Source organism: Hylobates moloch, unplaced genomic scaffold (genome assembly GCF_009828535.3).
Source record: "Hylobates moloch isolate HMO894 unplaced genomic scaffold, HMol_V3 SCAFFOLD_11, whole genome shotgun sequence".
Lineage (NCBI taxonomy): Eukaryota > Metazoa > Chordata > Mammalia > Primates > Hylobatidae > Hylobates > Hylobates moloch.
This window is the reverse complement of record NW_026652286.1, coordinates 60,776,310-60,797,824: the sequence shown is the minus strand read 5'-3', so window position 1 is coordinate 60,797,824 and position 21,515 is coordinate 60,776,310. Positions and strand designations below refer to the sequence as shown.

Genomic DNA, 21,515 nt, shown 5'->3' with positions numbered 1-21,515 from the left:
ATTATCCTTCATTTCTCTTTCTATCCATCTTCTTCCAGGGAGAAGGAAACCCCATTCCTGCTCTACCTAGCAAACCTCCTCAGGTTTCAAAACCCAACTCTAATGTCCATTCCTCCTTGACGTTTTTAAAAGTCTTAGTCTAGCTAGACTCTGCCCAACTTCATAATTCTAATGTATTTTACCTTTACATCTGATATTGCATATTATCTAGTTGCCTGTGTCTTCTCATTAAACTTGAGGTTTTTAAGGCCACAAAACAAAAATGTATTGTTCACTTTTATGTCTTCAGTACTTAACAGTGTGAGGAGTCTGTTGATTCAATCAACCACTCACTAAAAGTGCCCGGATAATTTTTGTGTATGTAGGTAGCATTGTTTTAGGGACCATGGGGTGTTTGGGGAAGTATAAAATAATCTCCACTCTAAAGGAAATGACAATCTTAATAAAGAAATAAAACTCACTCTGATGGAACCTGCAAGAGCAATAGTCTACACAAAGATTTTAAATCTGTGGTACCAATAATAAGGCCAAGATTTGGATGGTGGTCAGGATTGGAGGGAAGCAGGGATGACAGTATGGCTAACAATAATGGAGCCACCATATATGCTCATATGCCCTTCTTGGAAATTCTCAATCAATAGTTACATAAAAAGTTGATAAATTCATCAGAGATTAGTTTCATTTGTTTAACTTATGTGACCCTGAAACCATTTATTTGACCCTGAAACCATTTATTGATGAACCATCTATTGTCATTCTTACCTTCGATACCATTTGCCAATTAATTTTATTAAGAAGTTAATCAAAAAACATAGCATCAAAATTATGTATGCTGAGTAGCTTATAATAATCCTTGAGATCTTATTATAAGCATTTTTCCAGATAAGTCCTTATAAGACCAGCAAAAACCAAAAAGATTAACTAATGTTTGGTGACTGGAATTGAAATTTACTAGCTTTATTAAGTACCACAAATATTAACCAGATTTCTAATTATCTTTTCTTATTTTTCTGAAAGAATTACTAACTACTCAGAGTATATTCTATTTTTATATTATTAAATTGAACATATTCTATTTTTTATATTATTAAATTGAACAGTCTCTTTTCTTAGCCTGTAAAAAACGTAATACAGAAATGTAACAGGAATACTTGAATTCTATGACTCTCTCATCTCAGTTTCTGCTCAGTTCTCTTCTTATCTAACACTCTTTTTACTGAAAAAAAGGAGGAGCTGGTCAAAGCCTTGTGTGAGGCTGCTGTTCTTGCCTGTGAAAAACATTTTGTAAATAGACATACATATGTACACACACATCTATATGCACACATTTATGCACAAATGTAGTTTTTGTAGATAATTCAGTAGTTATATACTATATATGCATATATTTTATATGAAACAATAGATTTGCTAGCTTATAATTTTCTGTAAAAAAGGAAAAAGGAAATCAAAATCATTTCTAATGGAAAATGCCAAGCCAAAATGGGAACAGCCTGACATGTGGTCATCAAGTCCAAACTTGTATGCTCTAGAGAGGGAAGTGAATTTTAAGGAATACTTTCTATTTAGTCTCACCTAAAGATATGGATAAAATCTGGGAATTGTGTCCAACTAATCTTATTGGCATATTCCCATTATGTATAATGGTAATATTGAAATGTAGACGGAAGTTACTCAGCAAAGCTGAGTGCTCTGAAAATTTAAATCAATCATTTTATCTAATCCTATGTTTAATGAGTTAGTTTGAACTGATTCTTCAACACAAACGTTATTTATTATTAATCATTTTTAAACCTTTTTTTGCCACTGTCTCTCACATGCCTTCAAAGCACACTAAGCTTTTACACACACTGTCTTCCATCCTCCAAGAATCAGTAGCTTATCAAAAATCTTGGCTTTACCAAGATGTTTATACCTTAAGTATTTTCTACTTTTATGCACACAAGTTCTTTGAACCTCTCTAATCCTCAGTTTTGTAGTCAATTTAATAGCATGCATATGACAACACATATGCACAGATATTTTTAAAGATTAAAAGAATTTAAATGAGGGGATCAGAAACGTGTGTGTATGTGTGTGTGTGTGTGTGTGTGTGTGTGTGTGTACAGAAGCCAATATATTACAACTGTAAGAAAAAAGTAAACATTCATCAGGAATAGCTGTATGTTTGTGTAACCAATTAATTGGGTACACAATTAATCTAGAAATATTAAGAAAATATCTTAATCTGGAAATATTAACAAAATATCTTAATCTGGAAATATTAAGGAACTATCTTAATTAACCTACCCAATTAATTTTCTACGGGTCCAGAGAAAGGAAAGATTTCTATTGTCTTTGAGGAAACAACAAGATTGACATTAAGCAAAATAATGGTGTCCATGGTAGATTTAAATTTGTTTTAATAGTACAAAGATACACTGCTCAGCATCCCAAGAATTCCACAGGAAATGGGACTAGAACTGACAGATATAAGGCATGTGCCCATTTTATCCAATTAAAAAAAAAAAAAAAAACCAGGATAACCAAGAAACTTCCTTCTTAAACCAAGAGACTTCACTGACAATAAACATATTGGTGGTGAATCTGCACCCAGGATTCAAGCCTCATAACTAACATCCCCTTTGTACATCAGATTTAAATCACAAGCTTCAGCTGAGGTGCTCTAAGATAGAAAGGAGTCTTTTGCCTAAACAGAAATTATTTTCCCAGCAACCATTCTAAACATCCTGGGACAACTTTTATCTTACAGTCCCTCAGGATTTATCTCAGCAATGTTGATGCAGAGCTTTAGAATTTATCAGGTTGTTTTATGGGCAAAGCCTGGGGCACTGCCATCTTGGATGCTCCACAAGGGTATGTCTTGTTAGCCCCTTGGTTCATGTGTGTATCTTGGCACTCAGCACAGAGACAATGGGAATGACTCTGGATTTAGCATCAGATTTGGGGCACTGTCCTGCCATTTACTTTGACTTGGGTGACTTAGTTAAGTTCCATAAGCCTCATTTCTCATATCTGTAGTGAAGGTTAATAATACTTGTCTTTATCAAACATTCAAGATCATATAGTTCATTTTATTTCACTAACACTCCTCTGCACTGCTCTGCACCAGACACCATATTAAGCACAGGAGATACATGTAGCATCTGCCCTTGGAATGCTCTAGGCTTAGTGCGGGAACAGACTTGTAAATAAGTAATTAAAAAACTATCTGATAAATGCTACCCTAGACAGCTGTTATGAAGGTAAAATATGATGACATAGGTGAAAACACCTTGTGAGCTGAAAAGTTCTATTAAAATGGAAACTATTATCATTCCAGGATTCTCCTCTTCTTTGCCACCAATCCCAATTCTATGTTTTATTCAAGGTTTACATCAAGCTGAATTCCTCCACAAAGTCTTCCTGACTGCAGCAGCTTCTAGACACAAAACAGCTATGTCTGGCTTTGTTCTCTATTTACTAAATTATAATTGAGCTTTATAGTAATTGCTGGTAAAAATCATTTCCTATTTTGAAAAAAAAAGTACAAAAATCTAAAATTCCTTCTAATCTCTGTTAAAGCATCTCAGCTTAAATGTCAGGATGAAGAGTAGTTTAGTGAGATTTTTTTGACTTATTTTTAGTTGAGACTTAATAATTGTACACAATTATAGGATACGGAATGCTTCCTTACATGTATACCAAGTGTAATGACAAAATCAGGGTAATTAGCATAGCTATGACCACAAACATTTATCATTTCTTTGTGTTGTGAACATTCAAAATCCTTTATTCTAGCTTCTTGAAAATATACAACAAATTATAGTTAACTATATTCACCCTACAGTGCTGTAGAACACCAGAGCTCATTCCTCGTATCTAGCTGTAATTTTGTATCACTTTACCAGCTAATACCAGTTAGAGTAGTTTAGTTCTGAGGCCAAGTCCAGGTAACAGAATTGTGGATCAAAATAAATAGTTTGATTTGAGAAGGAAATATTTGTGATGACTCAACACAATTCCAATGCTTGGCATATGCTCCCGTGTCATATTCTCCTTTGTTAAGGTGCTTGCTCCTTATGACGACTCAGGGGAAGTAGTGACTGTACTAGTACCATTAAGTACTTTAATAACCCACCGTGAATGAACATGCAGCTTCTGAAAGGGCTTCCTGTTGTTGTTAAACCAAAGACTAGTTAAGAGAGGATCGAGTGATTCTCCTCCCACCAGGAATTTATTAGGGATTAAAAGCCTGGTAAGAGAGATTCTCTGGGGGAATTATTGTGGAAACAGGCAACCACTGCTACTTGAGAGAGAGGTGAAAATCCACGTCACTTAGGGCTGTTAGAGGAGTTTCATGGGATTAGACATGTAGAATTAGTTTCCTTTCCATATATGCAATACATGTATTAATTGAGATTTGCTTATCCATGCTATGTTAACATCCCCAAGCCTTAAGACCTCGTTAATATCCACTTTATTTGCAAATCCTTCCTTGAAACTTCTTTCCTCAGTGAACAACTTTTTCTCTGAATTCTTCTAATCCTGATAAGAAAAACCCAGTCTTTTTTTTTTCCGCAGTAGTTTTCATGTCAGTACATTCCTTTCCATCCTCATTTTTGTCACACTTGTGAATACCTTAACACTGTATTCCTGTATTGAATTATAAATTCCATAGACTTTTTTGATGGTCAAACTTTTTTTTCCTTTATTAATGTTTGCTTCCTAATGATGGTGTACATGGCAGAATACTCTAATATCTGCAGGTTTGAGCAGAAGAATAGAGAAACTGGGTGAGGTTATTGACATGACATTCAGAGCCTGTTTGAAAATGAATAAAATTGCTAAGTGTCTGATATGGAAGGGAAAAACAGGAAAAATAAACCTCTGAGAATAAAGATAGAAAGTGTCATTTTGGCAGACCCAAAATGTAAACAAAAATTAATGGAACAAATAAACAAAAAACTTAATCCTCAAATAACATTATTGATATGCTGCTTTTTGTTTTTCAGAAATAAAGAGCAAATAATTATAACAGAGAGAACATTAGATGGCATCATATTATATTTTACAAAAGGGTTAAATGGTGCCTGGAAGAGAGAAAGAAGTTACTTTTGGTCCTCTCCTCAGATGTGGCAGATCAGTTCATCTTGTCCCTTTCTCCTCCATTCTTCTTTCCCTCTCCTTTTCTAATGTCCAAAATATTCAGTGATGGAAGGTGACGTGCCATAGATGGGTAAAGAAAAGTTCCCTTTCATTTTTCTCACTTCAGCCCCCAAGGACAAACATATAACATGGATGCTGAAAAAAAATCTCAGCCTAAATAATAAATACAACATCTTAGCTCAGCTGAATAGAAGATTTAATGTTAATGAATAACCCCTTGCATTTGCAGAAGGGCTATGCTCTATAATGTACCCTCATATGTATTATCCTTTTGTTTTTTTCCCAGACATCATGCAAGATGGGCAAGGGAGGTTTATTTCTTTCTCTTTTTTTTTTCCAATAAAGAAAGAAACTCAAAGGTGGCAAGTGATTTGCTCAACATCATTCTGAGTCAGATCCTGGACTGAGAATCTGGGTCCTTTCTCTTTTCCACTATCACTACTGCCTCGATAAGATTTCGCCACTGAGCAATTTCACTAAGACAGATATGAGTTATAAGGAAGTAATTATTCTGCAATTTTCATGGCAGATATCAAGCTTTGTATTCTCATATTTAATGAAATTTTTAAAATATGTAGACATTGAGTAGTATTGATTAAAGGGAGGTATATAAGAAGTAAAAGTAGATCCATAAGGCAAAATAGAGTTTCATTAACATTGAATTATTTTAAAAACCTAATTCTAACAGAAAAACAATTCAGTATAAATTTTAAAAATAAATTGCATTTCATCTACTCAATTATTGGCCCAAAAATATTACTGAGCACTACCATGTTCTAAACAATGCATGGGTACTACTGGGCATATAGGAAAGAGCAAACCCTCTGTCTGTGCCTTCATAATGTCCCATCAAGCAGGTGAGATAGACATATAGCAAAGAGTTATGATATGCCTGAATGCAGGGGCCATAGGAATCTAGCCTAGCAGGGTCAGGAAAGCTTTCTTTAAGACAAGACAATTAAGGTAAAATAAAATAAGAAAAAAAGAGGATACAGTTAAGCAAAAAGGAAGAGAGGATGTAGCACAATGGAAAAGGATTTGAGAAAGAAGGTAAATTTGGAATTTAATGGGGTGGAGGCGATCACCCAAGGAGATAGTTTAGGGTGTGAAAAGAGGCCATGGATCATGGAACTCCAGGTCAGGTAAAAGAGAAAGAACGTGAAAGGTTTTATGGCTTACCAAATATTTTACTTTGCACTGAATTCTCTGTTCCTTAAACCAGGGTTCAAAAAGGCATTGAGTATACTTTTTATTTTCTGAAATGTTGTATTCACATAAAATACAAAAACTGAACATCCTTAGACACCTTCTCTTTACCAGCTCTTTTCACCTACATTGTCTCATTTAATCTCAAAACAACCCGAACCAAATGAGATATTGTCTGCTTCTTACAGAGGCTTAAAAAGATTATTCCTTTCCAAGTATCTGGGATGGCAGATCCAGAATAAGAATGGGATTTTAGGATCTCTATTCTATTGCACCTTCCATGACACCCCACAGTGGCCCTGTTAACTAAAAAATCCTATTTATCCATCAAATGCTTATTAAAATCATGCTGAGTGTCACTGAACGAGATAGATAAGATCTGTGTCTTCATAGAATGTACATTCTACTAATAAACAGAATAATGTCGTGAGTAGGGAGATTTTTTTTTTCTTAAGAGTTCTCATTTACTTCAGGGAAAAAGAAGCTTTCATGTTCAAAAGAATGAAATGAAGTACTCACATTTGGACTCCATTTCTCTGGGTGTCTGGTGTTTCCTGTGTCCACTTTCACGTTATTCAGATGGTCTGGTGCTCTTTCTTCCTTATGGCCATGGGCACTGTAAGCAAAGGCACAGCCAGGAAAAAAGATGTCAATACTTCGTACAGAATTGGTTGATTAGGATGGTTTCCTCATCACACACTCACCTAGAGGTTTTGCAACATGCTATCATGTTTTGGGGCATGGCTACAGGTGATTCCCAACACTGTTACTGCTAACATCCAAAGTATGTTCCATCATGTTCCACTAAAGGCATTCAAGAGAGAGAGAGAGAAACTTTTTAAAAGCTAGTGTTTGCAAAACCTCTCTGTACTAGGAGCAAGAGTGTCCCTAAGGTAAAAGTTGGTGGAATAAATCCAATTAGTCTCCCGATTTCAAGTCCATGCTTTGTATTAAAAGGGGCCTTAGTGACCTGAAAGAATAGTTGTACCTTTCGAAACACCTGTTTCTTATCCTTCTGATAGGAGAAAGGGTGTAGTTGGCAACCATCCTCCCAATCAAATCCCGTAAATAAACTGGCCCATTTCTTCTCTGCCATGTTCCAGAAGCTAGTGGACACCTGGGGAAAAGAACTGTAATACACGCAAGTCAGGCTAATGCAAAATTGAAAAATAAATCCTGAAACTACTAGAAAAGAACACCAACTGTTTGGCAGTGCCCCCTCTGCTACTATGGATGCACAGCAACCTCCAAACCTGGAAATGGTTCATTCATCCTTTCCAGGAAGGGCAGGGTGAGGTGGAAGAAGCTCATATTCCAGGATTCTGAAGGACATGAGACTACAATATATTGGGTAGATTACATAGAAAGAAATTTCACAGGAAAGAGCGGAGAAAGAAGGACCATGAAGTAGAAAGGAACAGATAAAGAAATGGGAAGCAGTGTGGAAAGAGGCAAAAAGCATGTCATTAAAGGGGCTGCAGAAATGGCAGTCTGTTACCAAGGGAGTGGGTTTCTCAGACAGAGTGGATCCTGCAGGGCCAGTCAGGCAGCCTCAAGGCTGGTGGATTCCAAATGAGGTACAACCCCAGCCCCTCAGAGGAAGCCAGCCCTCCAGCAAGGAGGCCCAAGGGGAGCGATGGAGATGTAGAAAAAAAGGATGGCTTTCTGCCAGAGTTTCTCAGATTGTGAAAGAATCTGAGAAACAAAGTGCTTCAGAATTACTTTGGGAGCAGAAGAACAGAATGCTTGTCAAAAGCATAGATTCTTGGAAGCCAATCCAGACAATCAGACTCTACTGGGAGTCACATCTTATATCTTTGACAAATATCCTAGGTGAGTCTTACACAGAATTTAGTTTAATAACCATAGGTTGTGATGATAAAACTGCAGTCTTCAACTTCTTTGGTCGTCAGGCTGCTCAAGGCTATCTGTTGGTCACAGCCCCTAGAACAGAGCTGTCTTGACTGAAAATAACAGACCCCCTAGTAACAGAGATCTTGGATTACTTTTTGATGGGAAACTACACCAGAATCTCTTCATATAACATTCCAGGCCGGGCGCAGTGGCTCACGCCTGTAATCCTAACACTTTAGGAGGCTGAGGCAGGTTGATTACTTGAGGTCAGCAGTTCAAGAACAGTCTTACCAACACTGTGAAACCCCATATCTACTAAAAATACAAAATTAGCTGGGTGTAGTGGCACATGCCTATAATCCCAGCTACTCGGGAGGCTGAGGCAGGAGATCTGCTTGAATCCCGGAGGCCAAGGTTGCAGTGAGCAGAGATGGCGCCACTGCACTTCAGCCTGGGCAACAAGAGCAAAACTCCGTCTAAAAAATAAAAAATAAAAAAATATCCTGAGTGTCAGGCCACATTCTCTGACCTTTGTAAAGTTTCTGAAAGAAGGTCTGCAGCTTCAGAAGCTACTGTGTCAGCTTTTAGTGGTAAGGAGAGGTACCAGGGCACTGAGGCTGAGGCACCAATCACATCTTGAGAGTGGCTTTCAGACCCCATGGTGGAAGTGCAAAGGAGAAAGAGAGAGAAAGGCCTTTAAAAAACTTGTCAGTCCCACAATATTCACCAGCATCCTAATTTGAGATCACTCTGCTAAGTGCCATAGGCATTATACAGCACTCTCACTCATTGAACTGTTATTCAAGTATAGAACTCAAAATACATTTGTGAGGTGAATTTCTATGAAGTAAAGAAGTTCTCATTAGAAATGTGTGTTCATTAAATTTTTATTTTCCAGCAGGTAAGGCAGCCTAAGTAACACTATGTTCAAAATCAGGGGTTCAGACAGAAAACCCTAGTTATAGATATACCAACTTCCAGAATAAAGGCGGAACTGGAACCACTGACTACCTCCTGGTAATCCCTGACTCTCTTACCCCTTCCCTCCTCTCTGATGATTGTTGGTGAGTTTGGGTCCTAGTGGTAATGTTTTCCTTCAGAGGCCACTAACTCTAGGAAGCCCCTGTCCTGTACCAGGCACTTCTGCACACAGCCGGGACACTGCAAGCCCTTGCATCTGTGTGCTGCTGCACTCACAGGTAGGCTCAGAACTCCCGCAGAATCCTAATAAACGCTCCTTCATCCTGACAAGCATCCCCTTTAACACATTTTCATGATAATGATAAACGGAAGCCCTGATATAGAAAGCAGACTTTAACTCAAAACAAGCAAACGAAAGCCACTTCCAAGGCCTCTTTCCATGATGTCCTTTTGATGCTGTGTTTCCTGAAAGAATTAGAAAAGTCCTCCCCAGTCCGGAGCCCATGAGCAACCACCATTGGGGAAGCAGCATCTAAGCCCCCTGGGCACCTCGCTGAGTCACCTTTCCTCTCCCTTCTCTCCTCAGCTCCAATGGAAAATCCGTCACGTGGGCCCAGAATGAGAAGAGCAGCCGGGGGCAGCACCTGTGGCAGCGCCTGTCCATCCACATCAACAAGAAAGAAAACCCCAACCAAACGGCCGTCATCAAGCCCTTCCCCAAGAGCACGGAGAGCCGTGGCCTGGGCGCTGGCGCAGGCGGGAGCGCAGGGGGCGTGGGGGCCACGGGCGGTGCGGGCTGCGCAGGCGCCGGTCCCGGCGGGCCCGAGTCCCCAGACGCCGGCCCCAAGGCGCTGTATGATGTGGCCGAGGCTGAGGAGCACTTCCCGGCGCCCGCGCGGCCGCGCTCACCGTCACCCATCAGCACGCTGAGCCACCGCGCGGGCTCGGCCAGCCGCACGGACGACGATGTGCCGTCGCTGCACTCGGAGCCCGCAGCGCGCAGCAGCTCCTCGCAGGGTTCCCTCATGGAGCAGATCAGCAGCGTGGTCACCCGCTTCACGGCCAACATCAGCGAGCTCAACTCCATGATGCTGTCCACCGCGGCCCCCAGCCCCGGCGTCGGCGCCCCGCTCTGCTCGTCCTACCTGATCCCCAAAGAGATCCATTTGCCCACGACCATGACGACCTTTGCCGAAATCCAGCCTCTGCCGGCCATCGAGGTCACAGGCGGCGCGCAGCCCGCGGCGGGGGCACAGGCTGCTGGGGACGCGGCCCGGGAGAGCCCCGCGGCCGGGCCCGAGGCTGCGGCCGCCAAGCCAGACCTGGAGGAGTTGGTGGCTCTCACCCCGCCGTCCCCCTTCAGAGACTCGGTGGACTCGGGGAGCACAACCCCCAACTCGCCAGTGTCCGAGTCGGCCCTCTGTATCCCGTCGTCTCCCAAATATGACACTCTTATCATAAGAGATTACACTCAGAGCTCCTCGTCGTTGTGAATGTCCCTGGAAAGCGCGCCGACCTCGGCGTGCGGAGCGGAGCCCCCCGTGTTCACACACACAATGGCAAGCATAGCCGCCTGGTTACGGCCCAGGGGGAAGATGCCAAGGGCACCCCTTAATGGAAACACGAGATCAATAGTGCTATCTCATGACAACCGACGAAGAAACCGACGACAAATCTTTTGGCAGATTTTCTTCTAGTGGCCTTAGAAAACATGGGCTTTTAAGAAACACGGCTGATATCTTTGAGGGCTGACAAGGCATCTCTTCAAACAGTTCCATTCCAAGTGCTTTGCTCTAGAGAAGCAGTGCGTGTGAAACAGCGTAACGGAGGGTGAAGAGCGTAGTTAATAAGCAACTGTAAAAAGTTTTATTTGTTTACTTTAATTCTTTTCCCAGAAGAGTCTTTGATTCACCAAACATGAATGTACATTTTCTAACAAACCCAAAATCTGGGACCAAAACATCAACTTTTTTCTTTCTTTTTTCTTTCTGTTTTTTCTTTCCTGTAAAGACCTTGAAAAGCAGTAACTTGGGTCCAGTATTTACTGAGGCGTTGTGAATGTGTCTCATGCATAACACACTACTGGATAGTGAGTGCTGCGCTAAGTACTACGTAGGGCTTCTACCAGAGATTTTCCTCTCCAATTGGGTTGTGAAATATTCTTCCAAATGCCTGCATCGGGGATTCCACCTACTTATTTCAGATTCACCTCCATTAACCAAGAAAACCAGTGGAAGATTTCTTGACTATTTCACCATGTTGCCAATCAATACTGGAGTAGCAAAAAAATATTTTCTGGAATACTGTTTTGTAATTCCCTCACTGGGGTGCATTGTAGCTGGAAATTCTCTTTATAATAATCATTCTTGAGCTCCAGCCTGGCTATCTCTTTCAAGAAACATGGCCACTCTTTAGGAATGCTGTTCCGTTTGCATCGCCAACTAAAATATTAAAATATGCATTGGGACTTCTTCATTCCTTTATTTTGAGAACCTGATGCACAAAGAGCTCCTTTGTTCTTTTTGAGTCCCACCACTGGAAGAGTGGTCCATAGACCCCATGAAGACATTGTCACGATTTGAGAGACTGCTGTTGAAAGGATTAACACAATCTTAATACACTGAAAATTTTAAACTGTGTCAAGTCAGCTTAGTGGAGATTTAGCTATGCCAGTGAGCAGTGATTTTAACTATTCTTGGCTGCTTGAACAGGGCAGCTATGAACTATGACAAATGTAGATTTTTCAAAGCAATACAAAATACTAAAAAAGAGGAACCTTAATTAATATTAACCACACAGTCTTTCTTAGCCATTCCAAAAAGAGGCAAAGCAATTCTTATTTTCTTTTTTAAAATAATGATTAATATGATTTTGTGCACTTCATACTGTCACTTTTTAAACTGCAGAAAAGAGATTTAGAGTTACAACAGAAACAAGTGGGCTTTGATAGTCTCAAATAGGTAGAATTCATAGTTCAAGACCTGAATCCACTGTCATCTCTTTCTTCCTCCCATTGCAGCTATCCTCAGGTACCAAATGTTTTGATTTTTAAATAAGGATAGTAATAAATGGAGGAGGTGTCCTATAAATTTACAGTTCAGTTGACCCAGCCTTATACTTAAGATAGCCTTATGAAAAATATATGCTGTGAGGCAGAAGTATATTTTGGCAGAGAGAAAAATAAATAAAACTTTTTCTTTTAGCTCAATATCCTTATTTTGGTAAGTACTTTTTTTTTATTTCACATCTACTTAAAAGAAAATAAACTGGGAAATAGAAGTCAGTCCATTGGCATAATTTATCATTCTTCACTTTAAAAAATTCAAATAAATATTCTTCTTGAGTTTTCTTTTCTGCTGTTTGTTCTTACTTGCAACTTTAAGTCAAACCTCCCAATACAAAACATTAAAAGCTAACATTAATGTACTAAAGTATTAATTTAAAAGAAAGCGAACCTCCCATGCTAGATTTGAAAATAACATCATCACAGCACCCCGATCCCAAATATTATACCGAGGCTTTTAAAATATAAGTGAAATCTAGCTAAGTTTCATGGTTTCATTAAAAGCAAATGTCTGCCTCTATCTGAAAAACAAATGGAAATCTTTTGAAGTATTATACCCTTTGGATCCTCATCAAAAGGATGGCATTCACCTGAGGATTCCTAGCTTGACTTCTTAGGTATTAAAAACCTTTCTCTATAAGCTCTACATTTTAAAATGTGTCTCATAAAATCCTTTTGATTTTCATTTTATTCTCGAGTACAATACGTTTCACTCTAGACCAATTGAAGAACATGTTTAAACTTTGTTCATGGTCAAATTCATTTTCTATTTTTTTAGTAACATATCTCTTAAAAAGTACACTACCTTATAAAAACTTCATTAGAAATTAAATTTAATGCAAGTAAATTGCCATCTGATAATTCCACATGCTATCATAATCAACTGTAATAATAAAAATGATTTATCCAATTAGAAGAGAACAAGATATATTTTTCTCTGTGTTTCTATAACTTTTGCCACTCCATTGAATACATTGTATGTTGGACATAAGATTATTAGTAATGCATTCTTGAGATCTTTTATTTTGGAATGATGCTAACTCTGTCTCTTTGCCAATTCTAATACCAGGTTCCAAGTAATAACTCTACAGTACAAAGAGAACTGAATATTCATTCTAGGGCTATAGGATATGAACTTCACAATTCATTTGGGTACATTCTCATTGAATTTCCTTCAAAACAATCTGTTCCTGGTGCCCAGTGATAATTCAGTCGGGACCAGCATGACTAAAAGCAAGGGGATATGCTAAGGCTCAGCAAAGTGACCCTAAAGGAGAGATATGTCCCAGGATGGAAAGACGAAGACGTGGTTTAACCAAGTTATACTGACTAATCTAAGCAGTCCACTCGTCCTTCTATTTTGGGAAAGGAGTGGGAGCAGCCTAAGAAGAACATATCTGGATTGGGAAGAACCGTCTTTCCGGGCTAGGGATGGGGAACAGAAAGGGAGTATGGAAAGAAAAATTATAAGAGATTTGACTGAAACAAGGAAAAAAAGCAAATCCCCAAATGTGCTAATCCTTGAAAGTAACTATCTTTCCCAAACTACTGCTGTTACCAGCAAGTGATCAGGAAGACTAGGAGCTATTTTGACTGTAAATGAATTGTATAATGGCTCTGCTGCAGTTCTGTGACTTCCAAGCCAGGAATTAAATGCTCTTTTTAAGAATAACAAAAAACAAAAGCATTTCCTATGCTAGTCTCCCAGTAAAATGTACATGTTTTGGAGACTTCAAAGGTATTATGTGAGTTCACATTTAGCAACAGCTTATTAATAACCCTCAAGCTGTCAGAATCTCTATAGTTACCATTTACAATTTTATACTGTGAAAAAATACAGATCAGTGAAAGCATAAAGATAAGTCAGAATTCACTTTGAAGAGGGTCTGAGGCCTGGGAGAGTCTCTACTGTCTATTGAAGAATGAGGCATGTATAAAATAGTTGGTTGAATTTCACTGATCTTCCCAATGTGAACAAATATACTATGTATATTGTGTGTATTTCTAGAAATCAATGGCAGCTGCTGATGGTGTTGTAATTAGAAATCTATATAGATTATAGATGTTTTAGAAAGACGGTGCCAATCCTAAAAGATTTGTGTGGGCTAAAAGTGCTTGTACTTACTTTTTTCTGCACTTATAACTGATTTGGTTTTAAAATTGTGTGCGTGTATCTGTTCTTTCTCTGTTGTGGCAGCTTGTACTATTAAAATAATAGAGAATGTTAAATTATTTTGATGTGAATTGCAAATGATTTTTTTCATAAAGTTTAACATTTTTATCAGCATTGTTTTGCTTTGTACTTGTATAAATATGTTTTATTTTAGCACTTCAAAATATACTTGCCTGTTTCTCAGTTGTCTAAATCATGTTGTACTTGGTGTTTGTGAAGCCAGTTACTTTTCAAAAAACATTAAAAAAACTATAATATGATTTTAAGATTATTCCCCTCAAATGTTTAGAATGTTGTCTTAATAGTGTTTTCTAAGATGAAAAGAGCCATGATACTAATTAATCTTGAATACTGGATGATCTATACATTTGAGTTATGGGGTTTACAAAGTAAGCAGTGGACTATAGATTTAAATGAAAATATAAACCAACCACAAACCAACCAGAGATTTTGTCCCCAAAGACATCTACAAACAACTGTTACATAAAGAAGTACTTAAAAATATATAGGAAATATGCATTGTTTATGTGTCTAGACATACAAATTATAGAAATAGTTTCATAATTATATGTGTTGATAGAAGTAACATCACACAGATAAAATAGATTATTTGCGTGTGTATAGATGTGTGTCTACAAACTACATATTTATATAGACATTTGACTTTTGAGTCCATCTGCGTGTGTGTCTCTGTGTATGTGTTTGTGTGTAGACGTATGTGCATATTACATAATTTTTCCAGAAAACAAAAGTTTTACTTTGACTGATTCTTAAGCAAATATACATTCCCTGGACACAAATTAGTGAAAAACTACAGCAGAATATAAGGTAGATGCTTGACGTATGGAAGAGAAAAACAAGGTATATTTAAAAATATATTTGATCTATGCTTCTGACATTGTATTAAATGCATAATGATATATATACATATGTAGATACATATATTATTATACAAAACGTGTTTGATCTTAACAAAGAAAGCCATTTTATCTGTTTTGTCAGACTCTTCCCTTCAGTATCTTTTATTCTAATGTGATATGAATGGTAATATGTTCACATAAAATTGAGGATGAAGTGACATATACAAACCAGGTACAGGAAATTACCTTCTAAAAATCCAAAGAGCCTTATCAGACTCCATCAAATTATGGAAGGCAATTTAAAACCAGCGGATGCGATAGAAATAGCATTGAATTAAAAGCCAGTATCTCTTACCCTGTCACCAACTGACTTTGGATAAATCACTCTGATTTCTCTACAACTTGTTCCTCTTGCTTTACATGCAGAAGTGAGTTACAATAATCTGTGAAGTTTCTATCATTTCAACATTGCTGATAAATGCTCAATAGGTATTATTAGTGGTGATGTGGTATTTAGTATACAGTTAATATTCAGCAGGAAGCTTAAATTTGTTATATCAATGTTATTTGTGGAGCTTAACAAGTTCCTGTCCAACTTAAAGCATATATCCTGGAGGAAACCTATTGAGATTTGAACTCGTGTGCAACCTTGGAATTGTCTATCAAGGACAACTTAGTAAATTGATATTGAACACCACAGAGAGAATGCTTTTCCTCTGTTATAATTTCTGCTGAATGCTGGCCAAGTTTTTGGTTATGCTGTACATGAATGATCAGTGTTAGAACATAAACAGTTTTCAAATATTTACTTTGTATGATAGCTAGGCAGATAGGTAGGTAAGTACATAGATAGGCAGAATTATATTAATGAAATAATCTCCTTAAGCAAAAGCTTAGTATTTACAGTTTCTCTCATGGTATTTTAAAATTCAGAATCAGTTATTACTTCTCACTCTGTATATTACTTTTAGGTTATTATGTTAGTAAATAAGTTCTATGAAGAGAATGTTTAAATTCATCTTCTCCAGCCACTCTTAGAATCCTGAACCAAAAGTTTCCAGGAACACTTAACCTCCACTAGAATAAATATTTTAAATTATTGTTAGACCAGGACAAAGACATTTATTTTTGCCAGGACATAAGTCTCTTTGAGATATGATCTATATACAGGATAGCTATGTGATATACACATCAGACACTTTGGCTTATTTATGTATAAGCTTGTATTTTTATTCGTTGACGTTAAAAATAAAGATTTTCATACTATCAGATTTCTATAATGAGATAGATGTTATATTATAAATTATACAAATTCTATGTCCGTGAAAACCACATAAAATAATAAATTGTGGCTTTTCTGAACTGCTGAATATTAATAGATGATTCATAAAAGTTCTTAGAGTCTTAAAAGTTTGAAGAATGTAGTAATTCCAAGTTAAATGGCTATCTTCACTTCAGAACTTACCAATTTACAGTATGTTTTGTTTTGTTTTTTTGAGACAGAATCTCGCTCTGTCTCCCTCTGTCGCCCAGGCTGGAGTGCAGTTGCGCGACTCGGCTCACTGCAAGCTCTGCCTCCCGGGTTGGCTCCATTCTCCCGCCTCAGCCTCCCAAGAACCTGGGATTACCAGCGCCCGCCATGATGCCCGGCTAATTTTTTGTATTTTTAGTAGAGACGGGGTTTCACCATTCACAGGATGGTCTCGATCTCCTGACCTTATGATCCGCCCGCCTTGGCCTCCCAAAGTGCTGGGATTACAGGCGTGAGCCACCGTGCCCGGCCCAATTTATAGTATTCTAATATCCATCAACTTTGCTAATGAAGCTGTCTCCTCAGAGTTTCATGAAAATTATTTTGGAAATGCTATGATATAAAAGTTATAATTTATACACACTTTTTCTTTTAGTTTTCAAAATTCATTGCCATTTCCATGATGATCTCCTTAGGCCTTTAGAGAAGTAAACACAGATTGATAGTACAACATTGTCTTCAGGAGCCCTTTTACTGAATCATTGGAAGTCTTCCTCAATTTTATTATTCGTTCTCTTCCCATTTTTCGATTTCTTAGACCTCTGTCAGCACATTTACTTTACTTTCACGGGTCAAGCTGAGGGATTTCTTTTACAATTTATGTTCTTTCATTTTGGTTCAAAACGTTTTGAACCAAATGAAATTAAGTTTCCTTAACTTCAACAGCCTCAGATGAAGCAGTATGTTGTGAGATACAGCATTAATAGATGTTGCCTAACCAGTGAAATGTATTCCAAAAGCAGTAGAAGTCTATCAGGTATTATCCAGAAGCTATTTTTAGAAACTCTTTCTAATTTAAAAACATAAGAGCAAAAATACATGAACACGTCTATAACACATACCACATAAATGCATTTCTACTCTTGCATATTTAAGATAAGACTTTAGCCCTTTACTTCCCTATGTGTGTGGTACTCTCTATCATATTTTCTGAAGAGCTTAAATCCCATCATTAGCCCTAGTAATTCATCTTACTTTTCAAAGAGGCATGAAACAATCTAAATGCATACAGAGAAAAAAAGATCTTGTTTTGGGAAGACAAGTACCCACTCTAATAACCCGAGACAACTTAGCAACAAAATTAGGAGAACATCCTAGCCAGTTCTATCCAGTCAGTATGAAAGAAGCTGGTGGAAATGCTTTCTTATTCTTTGTATGGCTATAACAAAAAGCACCAAAGTTGGCCAGGTGACTCATCCCTGTAATCCCAGCACTTTGGGAGGCCAAGGCAGGCAGATTACTTGAGCCCAGAAATTCAAGTTCAGCCTCGGCCACATGGTGAAACCCTGCCTCTACAAAAAATACAAAACTTAGCTGAGCCGAGATCATGAAACTCTGTCTCAAACAACAACAACAACAATAACAACAAAAATTGAAAGAATGAAAGAAAAAGAAAGACAAGCTCAAAAGTCAATTCCTGCCGGGCGCGGTGGCTCACGCCTGTAATCCCAGCACTTTGGGAGGCCGAGGAGGGCGGATCACGAGGTCACGAGATTGAGACCATCCTGGCTAACATGGTGAAACCCCGTCTCTACTAAAAATACAAAAAATTAGCCGGGCGAGGTAGCGGGCGCCTGTAGTCCCAGCTACGCGGGAGGCTGAGGCAGGAGAATGGCGTGAACCCCGGGGGGGCGGAGTCTGCAGTGAGCTGAGATCGCGCCACTGCACTCCAGCCTGGGTGAAAGAGCGAGACTCGGCCGGGCGCGGTGGCTCAAGCCTGTAATCCCAGCACTTTGGGAGGCCGAGGCAGGCGGATCACGAGGTCAGGAGATCGAGACCATCCTGGCTAACACGGTGAAACCCCGTCTCTACTAAAAATACAAAAAAAAATTAGCCTGGCGTGGTGGCCGGCGCCTGTAGTCCCAGCTACTCGGGAGGCTGAGGCAGGAGAATGGCGTGAACCCGGGAGGCGGAGCTTGCAGTGAGCCGAGATCGCGCCACTGCACTACAGCCTGGGGGACAGAGAAAGACTCCGCCTCAAAAAAAAAAAAAAAAAAAAAGAAAGAGCGAGACTCCTTCTCAAAAAAAAACTAAACAACAACAACAAAAAAACAGTCAATTCCTAAAGAATAAGACTAAGATACAACCATTTCTGATTGACAAAGCACAGGTCAGGAGCACAAGAAAAATGTGAATGATGACCACAGGGCCAACAAACAGACTTAAATGCCCAAATAAATTAAAGAAAGTTAAGAAGCACTCAGAAAAAGAATAATGCAACCACGTCCTTAAGTGATGGTATTTGCTGAACAAGCACCATCAGTTAACCAGTTCTGATATATACAAAGCATTTAAAGGAGCAAATGATAAACAAAGGCAGGTGTAAGACTATTAATGTCCAATAAGAAATAATAGAAAATAAAAGCCATTAAAAGGATTAAAAGAAATATTTAAAATTGATAAAAATCTACACAGAAGATAGAACAGTGATGAACCTATATGTGCTTAAAAATAGGGCTTCAAAACCTATAAAACAAAGATTATTGGAAACACAAGAGGAAAAAAAAATCCACAACCACCATGACTCGCTTTAATATATTTAACTTGCAAATTCATCAAGAAGCCAAAAGAAAAAAAGATCTATGTAATTAAGTAACACAAATAGCAAGAATAATCAAACACATCTACTTAGCGGTTTGTTCCTATTAACAGAGGACAGACATTCTCTTTTACATCATTAAAACATTCATAAATATTAACCTTGGATTAAACCAGGAAGATAATTTTAACAAATTCCAGGAAACAAAAATTAAACAGGCCACATTCACTGACTAAAAGGTAAGAAATCTTAAATTTAAAACAAAAGTTATCCAAAAGAAATATGTTCACTTACAATCTCTCTTTTAAGAGAGCATTCTGGAATGAAGAGAAAAACTTAACTAAAATCATATCCTGTTTATAAATGAACATTGGTGACAGTTCTGTATATTAAAATCTGTGAAACAGTCAAAGAGTACTCAAAAAATGTTTTATCATAAATGTATATGTTTTCAAGAAGACTGAAAACAAACATTCAACTGAAGATGTTGTAAAATAAATAAAAATCAAATACAATACAAATAATTAATATTGAACAAATCAAAGTAATACAAGCAAACATTTTAAAAAATTAACACTAACTATTAAAACCAAAGTCATTGGATAAAGAAAATGTGGCCGTATACAACATGGAATACTATGCAGCCATAAAAAAGGATGAGTTCATGTCCTTTGCAGGGACAGGAATGACACTGGAAACCATCATTCTCAGCAAACTATCACAAGAACAGAAAACTAAACACCACATGTTCTCATTCATAAGTGGAAGCTGAATAATGAGATCACATTGACAGAGGGAGGGAAACATCACACACCAGGGTCTGTCAGGAGGTGGGGGACTAGGAGAGGGATAGCATTAGGAGAAATACCTAATGTAGATGACGGGTTGATGGATACAGCAAACCACCATGGCCCATGTATACCTATGTAACAAACCTGCACGTTCTGCACATGTACCCCAGAACTTAAAGTATAATAAAAAAGAAAAAAAAAAAAAGATTAGACCCAAGTAACCATGATAGCTCTCCTTCCCTTTTGATGGAAATAAAAATTAGGGCAAACAATTTCGGTCTTCTCAAATAAACATTATAAAAACTAAAACAAAATGAAATAGTGTCCAAACACAATTAAGGTTCAGTAATAATAGTTCAGTGTGAGAAAAATTATTGATGTTATCTATCACATGAAAATACACAAGCACCTCAATAGATTTGGAAGGGAAAAAATAAATTTGATACAATTAAAAAAAAGTCATCTATTTGAAAAGACCCACATGTGAACATTCATCAAATCTAATTGAGTAAAAGAAAGCACAAATTATAAACATAAAATTAGTAATAAAAAATATATACATAGAAATATAGACATATCAAATTTCTAAGTAGAAGTTTATGCTAATACATTTGAAAATATAGGTAAAATGAATATTATTCTAAAAAAATATAATTACCAAACTGAAATAAAAGTAAAAAAAACCCTAGACCATAATGATAGAATATTATAAAAGAGAATTTTAAAATATCTTACTCTAAAAAGTATAAGCCTAAATGTTTTACAGGTAAATTACACCATAACATATAAATATAGAAGATGAAAAAATATGGAAATATTTATAGCTTATTCATGAGGCTTTCATAACTTTGGTACACAAATCAGACAAATATGGAAATAAAAGGAAATTATAGTCAAATCTCATTTAATCAAATTTCATTTGATCAAATATCAAATATATATAATTATTTTTTAAAATACTAAGTATTTATATAACACTATAAAACCTAATAAACTATTAAATACTTTATAAAGGAGTATATTTTGCCCTTAGATTGAAAGTTTTATTCAAAACTAGAAAAATCTATTAATATGGTTTACTCCATTAACAAATTAAAAAGAAAATGTAATATATAATACAAAAACATTTGATAAAATCCAACACTAATTTCTGACTAAAACAAAATAAATTAGCAACTAAAACTAAAAGAAAACTTTCTGAAGGTAGAAAAAAAAACAGACACCTATAGAAAATATAATACTAATAACAAAATATTAGAAGAATTCCCATTAAATCAGGTGTAAAAGAAGTATGTCATATATGCACAATTTCTAAAGTGAATATGTAAGCTCTGTCCAAAACAGGTCATTTCTGAGAGTTGAATAAAGTGTTAGTGATATTTGGAGAATGGCTTTACCTGGGAAAACTGCTTATATCTGGACTCTTTT

At 37.3% G+C, this 21,515-nt stretch overlaps 1 protein-coding gene across 4 annotated transcripts in view; it reads left to right on the top strand.

The window, feature by feature from the left end:
• The window catches only part of GRM5 (glutamate metabotropic receptor 5), a 578,520-nt gene extending 562,058 nt beyond the window's left edge, over window positions 1-16,462 (top strand). For 3 of the 4 annotated variants that reach the window (XM_032167126.2, XM_032167124.2, XM_032167127.2), the window contains one exon: window positions 9,716-16,462. In XM_032167126.2, the coding sequence (XP_032023017.1) occupies window positions 9,716-10,622 (907 nt within the window). In that variant the 3' untranslated portion in view covers window positions 10,623-16,462. The remainder of the gene's footprint in view (window positions 1-9,715) is intronic. The other variant, XM_032167125.2, reaches the window with a different exon arrangement.
• The last annotated feature ends 5,053 nt before the right edge of the window (window positions 16,463-21,515 follow it).